The sequence below is a fragment of the Phocoena sinus genome, chromosome 21 (assembly GCF_008692025.1).
Source record: "Phocoena sinus isolate mPhoSin1 chromosome 21, mPhoSin1.pri, whole genome shotgun sequence".
In the NCBI taxonomy this organism is placed as follows: Eukaryota; Metazoa; Chordata; class Mammalia; order Artiodactyla; family Phocoenidae; genus Phocoena; species Phocoena sinus.
The window spans coordinates 13709618-13723303 of record NC_045783.1 but is presented as its reverse complement, the minus strand read 5'-3'; the positions used below and the strand labels follow the sequence as shown (position 1 = coordinate 13723303).

The following is a 13686-nucleotide window of genomic DNA, read 5'->3' as shown; positions in this document are numbered from 1 at the left end:
AGGTACTGGATTTTCTCAGATAGCCCAATCTTTAAATATTCTATCTTGGTACCAAACCCTCTGATTTTTTTTTTTCTAATTCTAAATTGCTCTAGACAGTACAAATAGGACCAATGGGTGGAAATCACAAGGAAGTTGTTTTTTCTGTTCAACATAAGGAAGAACCGAATAAAAACATTAAAGCTATTCGAGAGGCTGCCATATTAGGTGACGAATGTTCCATCATAAGAAATTTTTAAACAAGCTGAGTATCTAATGGACAAGGATGACATGGAAAAATTACTTCCTGAGACGGTGGGGCTGGATTACATGACCTCCAGGCTTTTATAGCCTTTTACCCTCCTTCTGGGAACCCCGAGGCCAAGCAACAAGAGCATGATGACACACACCTTGCCAGTAAAACACTGCTAATTCGTTCATTTGCAATTCTTTCTCTTGTACTCTTGTATCAAACAAAGTTTCCATGCCAAATAATTTTTAGCTAGTGGCAAATAAATCTGCAAACCAAAACGTTTGGAAAAATAGAAGCATTTTTCCTTTCATTAAAATTTAATTTCAAATTAAAGCAGGAAATTAAGAGCAATTATAAGAGACTTAATCTCTAAAAATAAGATCTTTTCAGCATGCTAAAAGATTTATGTGAAGGGCATATTCACCTACATAATTTCTCACTACATTTGTTAACCACACTGCATACGCTAATTATTACACACCTAAAATACTCCTCTGATAATAGGTTTTGGTGAGAAATGGATAAAAATAAATACTGACAAAAATCTGTACTCAGTAATAGAGATATGTGTTAGCCACAGGCATATCTTCCATCAATAGCTCATCAGTACCCCTCTTCAAACTAAGTATCATAAAAATATAACAAATATAAGAAGTACAAAACAAAGCCATGATTCTAAGTATGTATTACCTAACTACATACACTCACACAAGTACACATATGAACAAAATGTTTTTAAATATACCTTCTAGGTCAATTCAAGGAGACAGAAATTCGTGATCATAAAATCATTTTATGGTTTTCATTAAGAAATAAGTGTAAGTAATGTAACAAACCACAGTGAGAAGTGAAAGAACACTTATTCTCACTGCCAAGCAAAGAGATTTTCTTCTAAAGGCATAACAGCCAACAAAAATTCAGATGCTATTATCACTCAAATACATCTAATTTCTAGGACGGCTCTCAAAGAAATAAGTAGGTAAGAGGGAATCACTGAAGATTAGAGAGAATGGAATAACATGATTAGAACTTTTCAGCTTTAGTTAGATTAATCTGAAAAGAGTATTTAGGGTAACAAAGTAGAGAATTACTAGAGGTGAAGAGACCAGTTAAAAAGCTACCATGTAGTCTAGAAAATGTGATGCTAGGTTAAGTATCTATAAATGTTCAGAACAAGGAATGACTCAACCTAAGTAAACAGTATGAGAAAGAAGCTCCGAGAGAGCCATTTTCCATTTCTGCCTTCTCCCCAGGATAACTCAGGGTGCAATCTTACATGCCCAAGAGGTAGAGCACCGCAGGTTGTAAATGTCCATGACCTGAGTCTCTTGGCACAAAGAAACAGTCCTCATTCCACCAGGAACTGCCCCAATGATAATGATAAGAACGACAATTTCATTGATCATATAGATGGCCCTTTATGGTGCACAAAGTTTTCAAAAATGCAATTAATAATTACTCTCTGTGTGCAGAACGAAAGTCATCTTCTGGGAAGATTTTGAGGTTATTAGGTTATGTCACTTGTTGATCTATTCATTCATTCAACAAAAATGGACAGATATTTCATACCACTAGGTAAAGAGTCATGAATGAGGGACTTCCGTGGTGGTGCAGTGGTTAAGAATCCACCTGCCAATGCAGGGGACACGGGTTCGAGCCCTGGTCCTGGAAGATCCCACATGCGCAGAGCAACTAAGCCCGTGCACCGCAACTACTGAGCCTGCACTCTACAGCCCATGAGCCACAACTACTGAGCCCACGTGCTACAACTACTGAGCCCGCGCACCTAGAGCCTGTGCTCCACAACAAGAGAAGCCACTGCAGTGAGAAGCCCACACACCACAACGAAGAGTAGCCCCCGCTCACTGCAACTACAGAAAGCCCACGTGCAGCTACGAAGACCCAACGCAGCAAGAAAGAAAGAGAGAGGGGAAGGAGGGGGGGGGAGGGAGGGAGGGAGGGAGGGAAGGAAGGAAGGAAGGAAGGAAGGAAGGAAGGAAGGAAGGAAGGAAGGAAGGAAGGAAGGAAGGAAGAGTGAGTCATGAACAAGATAAGTTGAGCCTATGGGGAGGGGGAAGTCATGCTCTTTGAGGTACTAGCTCTGCTTCCGCTGTGTCAGCATCTAATCCTTGGACAGTCTAAGTAGTCTGTCTACTTAGAGTAGTCCAAGTCTACTGAGCAAACAGCAGGTACGCGATAATTACTGAATTAAATTCTCTGGCCCACATTAGTGAGATAATTCAGGGGAGCCTAGTGAAAGTTAGGCTATAGATCTAGTGAGATTTAATAGCAAGTCAAAAAGATTTTTAAAAGTCTATCTTCTGGGCTTCCCTGGTGGCTCAGTGGTTGAGAGTCCGCCTGCCGATGCAGGGGACACGGGTTCGTGCTCCGGTCCAGGAAGATCCCACATGCCGCGGAGCGGCTGGGCCCGTGAGCCATGGCCACTGACCCCATGCGTCCGGAGCCTGTGCTCCGCAACGGGAGAGGCCACAACAGTGAGAGGCCCGCGTACCGCAAAAACAAAACAAACAAAACAGTCAATCTTCTGTCAGTTTTCTAGGCAATGTAACTTCAGGAGAAAACCTTTTAAGGGTGTCTGGTATAGCTGCCAGTTCTCTCCTAACTTCATATTTAACACCATGTATTTTCATCTGAAAAACCTCAGACATTTTTTTCTGTACATATAACTGAAATTATCAGTTTTTAGAAATTTAATTTTTAAAATATCTTTTTAAACTTTAATTTGATCAAAATATATTATTCTCTTTTAAACTTTAATATTTGTAATTACACTTACTTGTCCCCATTTCTAGACATATAATATTGTACCTGCCACAATCCCCTTTCTAATCATCCTTAATACTAGTTTCACATGAATGTCCTTCATTCTTTTATAAGGTTGACTGATATCCCTAAATTTGGTTAACTGGTTTGTCCATGAGCGAGCCTGAGTGTACTCATCCCCAGTGCACCTTCTCTAGTTTATATCTAAAAGAAACAAAGTTTCCTGATACCTACTTTAGGTAACAGAGAGCAGATCCTTGCTTCCTATCCTGGAACTAGCTCCACCTAGCTGGCTAGTTTCATGTGACCTGAAAATTCCTACTTAATCAATGTTTAGATCCCATCCATTTAACTAAAACATGGATGTATTTATTAAGTCTTCAAGTAAAAATTCATGAAGAAAAAATTCAAATGCAACATGTAGACAAGGATAGATAAATTTGCTAGGAATGATTATTTTCCTTTTAGAACATAATGAATTGCTTCCCATGGTAATTATATATCCTAACTTAATCCTTACCTTCTTTCAGAGCCTTGTCCATGTTATGAGAAATGACTACCCTTCTAGACTGAACTGACTCGTGTACAGAGTTTCCACACACAGGACTCTGAAATGGAAGAAGAAGAAGAAAAAATGCATATTACTGAATGAATAAATCATACATAAAAATAAAACCAAAGGTATGAAAAACCATTTAAACAGGCACTAAAATACTGCTTAACAGATTATAAAGTTCTTCTGGAAAAGTAAATAAATGCTTAAGGTTAAGAAATTTTTGAAAAAGAAGAATTAAGGAAGGGTTTTCCCTACCAGATATCAAAATGGTATGATATCAGTATAGGAATAAACAAATCAACAGAATGGTAGAAAGTACAAAAACACCTATATATAGATACATATCTATATATGAGAATTAAGAACATAATGAGAAAGAATTTGAAATCTGTGAGGAAAACAGATGACTCAATAAGTGGTGTTGGGACAATTTGATATTCATGTGGCAAAGAAGATTAGAGTCTTATCTCACACTTCATATATAAATAACTCCAAAGTGATTAAAACACTAAATATGTTTTTTAACTAAAAAAGCATTTAAAGGAAACAAGGGAGACGCTGTGTTGAATCCTGGGATGGAGAAGATTTCTCTAAAATAAGACACGAAATATAAGAGTTATTTTAAATGCACTACCTTCACTCAGCAATTCCACTCCTAGGGATCTAGCCAGCATAAAATACCTCCACGTTGCAAAAAAGTATATATACCAAGAATTTCACTGCTATGTTGATTGTAAGGGCAAAAAACTGGAAATAGCCCAAGTGTATATCAATAGCCAAAGAGTTAAATTATGGTATGCTCATATTTTACAATATAATGCAACCCTTAAAAGGAATGAATTAGGGATACATATGCCTTCATGGAAAGTTTTCCATGATGGAAAATGCTTGGAAGCATATATGCTAAACTATTAAAAGTGGTTTCCTTTAATAGGCAGAGGCATAGGATTTTAACTTCTTCCTCCACATATGTCTGTGTAACAGTAAATTTTAAGTTTTTAATTATAAAAAGATACTAGCTGGCAAAAAACAAAAAACAAAAACAGAGAGAGGCAATGTATCAGATTTAAATCCCACTATCTGGCTAGTAAGATGACATTAAAGAGGAAAACTTTTAATTGATCACATACGAAAGTGATCAAAAGCATGTATAATGTAATTGGGCCACTTATTGGTTTCAGAGCAATAAAAAAAAGTTACTAGTAGTGGAACGTAGAGCACTTCTTTAGGCATGTGAAATATTACAAGTGCTTTACTAGCACCACCACAGTCACTCAGGAGATCTAAATGGCTCATGTTAGCATCACCTTCATCCAGTAAATGAGCATGAGGAAATCCTTTTGTTCTTGCAGGCCACCCCAACACAGCTGCAATCAACACCATGGCCCTGGACCACCCGACCATGAGCAGAGAATTTCTAGTCCTTGGCTTAGTTTCACACTACCCATGGGTCAAATGCCAAGAGTATCAACCATTTTTGTGATCACTGTTATTAAAAAACAAAAGCCATAGTCTTTTTCAATAAATTTACTTATTTATTTATTTTTGGCTGCATTGGGTCTTCGTTGCTGCGCGTGGGCTTTCTCTAGTTGCAGTGAGCGGGGGCTACTCTTCACTGCGGTGCGGGGGCTTCTCATTGCGGTGGCTTCTCTTGTTGTGAAGCACGGCCTCCAGGCACGCGGGCTTCAGTAGTGGTGGCACATGGGCTCAGTAGTTGTGGTTCGGGGGCTCTAGAGCGCAGGGCTCAGTAGTTGTAGCGCACGGGCTTAGTTGTTCTGCAGCATGTGGGATCTTCCTGGACCAGGGCTCCAACTTCTGTCCCCTGCACTGGCAGGCGGATTCTTAACCACTGTGCCACCAGGGAAGTCCCAAATGCCATAGTCTTGAGATTCCTTAGCTGAAACACTTTTAAAAGCCTCAAGAATCCCTTCATGCTACAAATTAACATATAACATTCAACACTCTCCCAAGGAATCATTTAAAAAAAAAACCTTAATCATACATAATCCTATAGACAAAAGCCACTTTATTCCTAAAAGAAATATACTCTCATGCTTTTAAAACCATTTTCTAGTCTCTTGAGTAGCTTGTTATAAAATTAAGGGGTCAGTACATTTTACTGCAATTTAAAAAATTTTAGTTTGTGAAAGAAAAAAGTTAAAGAGATGAGAAGAATTTTTAAATTCTAGTGCTTTTTAGAACATCAGGCAGATATTTCAACAACTTATGAACTGGGGACAAAATTTTAATTGAGTTAATACTTTTAGAGCGTTATACTGATAAATAACTTTAATCACAACTTCTCAAGTCTTCGGCAGTCTGTTATAGCTTCCCAAATATAGGTATGGCAGTTTTCATGCACAGTACTACCCGGATGATGAAACCACAGCCAAACAACACTTAATTGAGAAGTTCCTGAATTTGGGTTCTTAAAATGGAAACTGTCTTTAAGGGCTGGGAGAGAAGCAGGTGTGAATACGACAGCACATGCATATCTAAGCATATTGTGAGCTCCTGCGTCTATCGTTACAACTTCCTTCAAAACAGTTTCTTACTTTTTATCTTTTCTTTCTCTCCCTAGTTATGGCTTTACTAATTATTGCCAACTGTCTGCATATTTCTTTTCTCTCTCTGCTTCATACTTAGATGTAATACCTACAATAAACATGTTTGTCACTACTCACTGTACCTGAATTAGACCTTTACTCTCTTTAATTTAAAAAGCTTATATGAGAATAACGTTTTCTATGTTGGCTCTTTACCTAAAAGCGCTATTAGTTTTTCCATCTCATTTTCCAAACTGATTTTGGATTTCCCTGCACCCCATCCCCCAGGGGGTCACTGGCCCTTAATAGAAAGAAAAAACAGTTCTTCAGCCCTGTCCCATCCTCACAGCCTGATGGCTAGTCTGTAAGTAAGGAGAACAGGAAGATAAAAGAAAGCATCATGGGCCCAAAGTAACTGGGTAACCATGCATGGAAATTCCTTTTTTAAGGATTTAATATTTATGGAGCCAGAATCTCCTCATGACTAAACTACTACATGAGTGTAGATTAGTCACTACATACTCCTTTTCTTTCAGATCACAGAGATGGAATTCATTAATTAATCATTATCCCGAGGTGGAGAAAGAGAGAAAGAAGGGGAGGAAGGGAAAGAAGGGGAGAAGGCCGGCACTAAAACAGAGGCACATGTGCATTCCTGTGGCCCAGAGGGCAGTGGAGCAAAACCTGTCTTCATTCTCCTTCCATTTATAGGTTTGAAAAAAGGAACTCCACACGACAGAGACTTCCCCAAAAGATGTGTTACAGCAAATGCTAACCTCCCTCCCTGCACTGCGCAGGTCCCTCCCATCCCTCAGGGAAAGCCTGCCTCTTCCTGACAACCACTTTCCTAAGAATGCAGGTTTTAGGAAAGGTGTGAGAAAAATGTGCATCCTTCTCCCTCTGTCACAAAGGGTAAGTGACAGAAGTCTTCACTACTCGATCCAGAACTGAGGACTTCGAGTGCAGTCTGAGCAGTCCACCCTCATCTGATGTTTGGCCTCCATATCCCAATATTAAGATAGATGGGAGTTTGGTGAACCAGAACCCCTGCCATGTAAAAAAATACACCTTATTTTTTACTTAATTAAAATAAATGAAACCTGTCTTCATTTTAAGATGTAAACCTAGCTTAGAACCAACTTGTCAAGATCACTTTTAATCACTCAGTGAGTACCCTGGGGAGAGAAAGTGAGCAGCCTCAACATATAATTGCTCATTTTGAAAAGGTTTTCCGGGCTTCCCTGGTGGTGCAGTGGTTAAGAATCCGCCTGCCAATGCAGGGGACATGGGTTCGAGCCCTGGTCCAGGAAGATTCCTCATGTGCGGAGCAACTAAGCCCGTGTGCCACAACTACTGAGCCTGAGCTCTAGAGCCCGTCAGGCACAACTACTGAGCCTGTGAGCCACAACTACTGAATCTAGCGTGCCTAGAGCCCATGGTCCACAACAAGAGAAGCCCATGCACCACCGCTCGCCACAACTAGAGAAAGCCCGCGCACAGCAATGAAGACCTAACACAGCCAAAAACTAACTAAATAAATAAAAACCAAAGAAAACGTTTTCCAAAGACAGGGCAAAACCTCAAAGCTCTTCTCTGATATATGATTCTCAGCAACAAGGAATACATGCCGTATCAACAAACCCTTTCCTGAGCACATATCAGCTTTCTGTTTACTCCTGAATGTCAGCTGTTAGTCTACAGCCACGATACACTCAAACTGTCTTTGTGTCAGAGTAAAGACACCCTCTCCTGAGGGAACAACATTCGGAGAGAATCCACGTGGAGAGACCTGGGTACTCTGACACCATTAGCAACTAGACAACCAGGAATGATCTGGAATCCAGCTGAGACATACACCTCATTTTCCATTGTTTACAAGGATGACATTGCTTACTGTGTTCCTTGCTGTGGGAGCAGAGTTGGGGCTAGAACAGCCAGTCCATGACTGGTAATTCCTTTCGTGCCTATTACCTGAGCTACTCAAATAAACAAGTGTTTCTCTCCTTTGCTATACACTTCTACAATAATAAAAAAATTATTTATTTTGGTTTATTTTAAAAGGAAAAGCAATTGAAGGAGTGATGGGTATAATTTCCTGTAAAGCTACTGAAAGAGTGACTTATGTTAGGAAAACAAACACAAACCCCCAATCATCATTATCCACGTGGAGTTGTCACGTGGCCGAGTGTTTCCAAGTATTTTCAGCATCTGACAGTCTACCGGGATCTCATGACTAATATTCTCATTCTTAAACTATGTTATTCTCAAAAACATGGCTCCTTTCAAACCAACCATATTCTGCCTCCTCCTCAAAAAATAATTTAATCAAAACCAAAGAAACAAAAGACCCACACATATCCCTTCTGAGGAAGATAGGAAGACCCTGACGAAAGGCTGTGACATGAATGACAGCAGTCATGTCAGAATGGAAGCCGAGTGGCCACCGTGAGGAATTATGAGGGCTCCCAAGTCCAACAGGACTTCTTACTAATGGTAGGTCCTTGTCCCAGCCACTCCCTCTCTAGCTGAAGTGGGCTTATAACACCTCAGAGAATTAAAGGAAATAATAGCAGGGGTCCAAAAAAGAAACAAGACAGCAAGAGCCTGGCAGGAAAATAAACGAGTTAAGGGGGTTGCTCGAGGTCCCAACTGTTTCCAACAAAAAACGGAAATCAAGAATTTTATATCATATCTCCAAGTAATTCATTTTATTCCAAACACTGTGGGCTTACACTGTTTGGACCAAATCCTGAGCCACATTGGAACGCTGGGCATCTGGTCTGTAATTGCTGGCTCACGGAAAAAAAGTAGCAGTATTCCTGGCACATATAGCAAAGTACAGCTATTATCACTAATAAAGCTCAAAATGTCATCAACTTGCAACAAGTTGAGGCTAATCAGCTGGTTGGTTTAACAGCTGATTTCTTGGTTTTCTGAAGGTAAAGGTATAGTGGAAACAAAAGCAAGAGAGAAGGACCGAAACTTAAGTCACCAAAATTAAGACACTACATAATAGAACACAGTGTTCCCAAAGCATTTTTGCTTTTGAGGCTGTACTTTCCAGAGAGCAAAGTGTCCATGTCCTGGAGATGTTCTATTGCGTATGTGCCTCTACACTTTCTATCACTGGTGAAGTTTTTAAGTATTCAAACGAAACCTGGTTTGATCAGAATCAGTTTCCTGGATTATGCTTTATAATGTTTCACCATGGATTGGTTCAAGATGGCGGAGTAGAAGGACGTGCGCTCACTCCCTCTTGCGAGAGCACCAGAACCACAACTGCTGAACAGTCATTGACAGGAAGACACTGGAACTCAACAAAAAAGACACCCCACATCCAAAGACAAAGGAGAAGACCTAATGAGACGGTAGGAGGGGTGCAATCACGATCAAATCAAATCCCATAACCACTGGGTGCGTGACTCACAAACTGGAAAACACTTATACCACAGAAGTCCACCCACTGGCGTGAAGGTTCTGAGCCCCACGTCAGGCTTCCCAATCTGGGGGATCTGGCAATAGGAGGAGGAATTCCCAGAGAATCAGACATAGAAGGCTAGCGGGATTTGATTGCAGGACTTCAACAGGACTGGGGGAAACAGAGACTCCACTCTTGGAGGGCACACACAAAGTAGTGTGCACATCAGGACCCAGGAGGAAAGAGCAGTGACCCCACTAGAGACTGAGCCAGACCTACCTGCTAGTGTTGGAGGGTCTCCCGCAGAGGCGGGGGGTGGCTGTGGCTCACCGTGGGGACAAGGACACTAGCAGCAGAAGCTCTGGGAAGTACTCCTTGGCGTGAGCCCTCCCAGAATCCAACATTAGACCCACCAAAGAGCACACAGGCTCCAGTGCTGGGTCGCCTCAGGCCAAACAACCAACAGGGAGGGAACTCAGCCCCACCCATCAGCAGACAAACAGATTAAAGTTTTACTGAGCTCTGCTCACCAGAGCAACACCCAGCTCTACCCACCACCAGTCCCTCCCATCAGGAAACTTGCACAAGCCTCTTAGATAGACTCATCCACCAGAGGGCAGACAGCAGAAGCAAGAAGAACTACAATCCTGCAGCCTGTGGAATGAAAACTACTTCACAGAAAGATAGACAAGATGAAAAGGCAGAGGGCTATGTACGAGATGAAGGAACAAGATAAAACCCCAGAAAAACAACTAAATGAAGTGGAGATAGGCAACCTTCTAGAAAAAGAATTCAGAATAATGATAGTGAAGATGATCCAGGACCTCAGAAAAAGAATGGAGGCAAAGATTGAGAAGATGCAAGAAATGTTTAACAAAGACCTAGAAGAATTAAAGAACAAACAGAGATGAACAATACAATAACTGAAATGAAAAATACACTAGAAGGAATCAATAGCGGAATAACTGAGGCAGAAGAACAGATAAGTGACCTGGAAGACAGAATGGCGGAAATCACTGCTGTGGAACAGAATAGAGAAAAAAGAATTAAAAGAAATGAAGACAGCCTAAGAGACCTCTGGGACAACATTAAATGCACCAACATTCTCACTAGAGGGGTCCCAGAGGGAGAAGAGACAGAGAAAGGACCTGAGAAAATATTTTAAGAGATTATAGTCAAAAACTTCCCTAACATGGGAAAGGAAATAGCCTCCCAAGTCTGGGAAGTGCAGAGAGTCCCAGGTAGTATAAACTCAAGGAGAAACATGCCGAGACACACAGTAAGCAAACTGACAAAAATTAAGACAAAGAAAAATCCTTGAAAGCAGCAAGGGAAAAACGACAAATAACATACAAGGGAGCTCCCATAAGGTTAACAGCTGATTTCTCAGCAGAAACTCTACAAGCCAGAAGGGAGTGACATGATATATTTAAAGAGATGAAAGGGAAGAAACTACAACCAACAGTACTCTACCCGGCAAGGATCTCATTCAGATTCGATGGAGAAATCAAAAGCTTTACAGACAAGCAAAAGCTAAGAGAATTCAGCACCACCAAACCAGCTCTACAACAAATGCTAAAGGAACTTCTCTAAGAGGGAAACACAAGAGAAGAAAAGGACCTACAAAAACAAACCCGAAACAATTCAGAAAATGGTAACAGAAACATACATATCGATAATTAATTACCTTAAATGTGAATGGATTAAATGCTCCAACCAAAAGACACAGGCTCACTGAATGGATACAAAAACAAGACCAGTATATACGCTGTCTACAAGAAACCCACTTCAGACCTAGGGACACATACAGACTGAAAGTGAGGGGATGGAAAAAGATATTCCATACAAGTGGAAATCAAAAGAAAGCTGAAGGGCTTCCCTGGTGGCGCAGTGGTTGAGAGTCCGCCTGCCGATGCAGGGGACGCAGGTTCGTGCCCCGGTCGGGGAGGATCCCGCGTGCCGCGGAGCGGCTGGGCCCATGAGCCATGGCCGCTGAGCCTGTGCGTCCGGAGCCTGTGCTCCGCAACGGGAGAGGCCACAGCAGTGAGAGGCCCGCGTACCACAAAAAAAAAAAAAAAAAAAAAAAAAAAAAGAAAGCTGGAGTAGCAATACTCATATCAGATAAAATAGACTTTTAAAATAAAGAATGTTACAAGAGACAAGGATGGACACTACATAATGATCAAGGGATCAATCCAAGAAGAAGATATAACAATTATAAATATATATGCACCCAACATAGGAGCACCTCAATACATAAGGCAAATGCTAACAGCTATAAAACAGGAAATCGACGGCAACACAAAAATAGTGGGGGACTTTAACACCCCACTTATACCAATGGACAGATCATCTAGACAGAAAATTAATAAGGAAACACAAGCTTTAAATGACACAACAGACCAGATAGATTTAATTGATATTTATAGGACGTTCCATCCAAAAACAGCAGATTACACTTTCTTCTCAAGTGCACATGGAACATTCTCCAGGATAGATCCCATCTTGGGACACAAATCAAGCCTTGGTAAATTTAAGAAAATTGAAATCATATAATGTTTAACCATGAGTTAAAAAAGGTCTTGTTCTCCTTATCGCTAAAAGAAATTTGTCAAACATATACTGAGAGGTTATCATTTAGGGAGACTGTATTGACAGAAAGTAGTGGTTTTGTGTGTTTTTACCCCTCTTAATTAAGAATAATTTCTGTTTTAGATATTAGGAGAAGCTATTCTTTGAAATTCAAACCTACAAATGTTCTTATATGGTTTTTCTAGATTCCAAAGATGCTTCAATTTCTTTTAAAAATACTATTTCTAATTATATCAAGTGTAGAGACACATTCTATATTATAGATGCAATTCAGAGTTAAATCAACTGATAACACCATTATCCAGAGATAATCACTATTGATATTTTGGTCTATTTCCTCCTAGTTAGCGACTCCAATCCTTACTATTACTTACTTTGGACAACGTACTTTTCTGTACCTCATGTCCTCATCTGTAAAACAAAGATAACAGCAGAACCTACCTCTTAGGGTTGATACAAGCATTAACTGAGTTAACACACATGCAGCACTTAAACAATGCCCGACAACACATTATTAATTATAAAAATTACTATTGGTGCTTTTTTATTTTCATACACTTTTTTTTTTTTTGCGTTACGCGGGCCTCTCACTGCTGCGGCCTCTCCCGTTGTGGAGCACAGGCTCCAGACACGCAGGCTCAGCGGCCATGGCTCTCGGGCCTAGCCTTTCCGCGGCATGTGGGAATCCTCCCAGACCAGGGCATGAACCCGTGTCCCCTGCATCGGCAGGCGGACTCTCAACCACTGCGCCACCAGGGAAGCCCTTATTTTCATACACTTTTGAAGAAATTAGGATCACAGTACTCACACAGTTCTGCACCTGGTTTTTCACGCTCAATATTATATCATGAGCATCTTTTATGTAATAAAAGATTTGGAATATATTATTTTGAATGACTTATACTGTAATTTAACTATGACTACTGCGTATTTACTTCGGCCTCACCATTTTTTACCATTTTAAATGAAAAACATATTCCTTTCCATGCTATTGATCTAAGTGTAGTACCACCAAAAATGTTCTAAAAAATACTACAAGGGTCTGTGAACCATACAGTGGATTTGGACTCTGACTGCAAAGGACTGTGCGCCTCAAGAATGTTGATGTGCTTCAATTCAAGCAGAGTCTTCTATCAGCCAACGAGAAACTGAAGGGACAACAGGGCGTGGGTGGTAGGGGACACTGAAGCACCAACTATGCAAAGCTGAACAGGAAAAGTTCCTTTCCAGACTCTTCAACCAACACTAACCTACGTGCCTTGAAAGCCCAACACTGCAGGGTATTTATTTCCAGGTGGGGAGATGAGTGATGGCCACATGGGCAGGTCAGGGCCTTCTTTCTGCCCTCAGCGATACTTACACAGTAAAGTAAACCACTTTGGCCTCCAGAAGCATAAATCTCTATCATGATTTTACCTAAAATGAACTCGGCAAGAGATCAATGGTAGATTAGATTATCAGTAGTTTCTGTAGCTTATTACTCCAGTTATCGAAGTATTGTTGTGTTCAGGCTAAAGGCCAACCCTGCCTGCATGCGGATGTAGGAATCAAGGTTCTG

At 40.6% G+C, this 13686-nt stretch overlaps 1 protein-coding gene across 2 annotated transcripts in view; it reads right to left on the bottom strand.

The window, feature by feature from the left end:
• SNX25 (sorting nexin 25) overlaps positions 1-13686 on the bottom strand; it is a 124999-nt gene that overhangs the window by 95197 nt on the left and 16116 nt on the right. For both annotated transcript variants that reach the window (XM_032618403.1, XM_032618402.1), the window contains exon 2: positions 3537-3624. In XM_032618403.1, coding sequence (XP_032474294.1) covers positions 3537-3624 — 88 coding nt within the window. The remainder of the gene's footprint in view (positions 1-3536; positions 3625-13686) is intronic.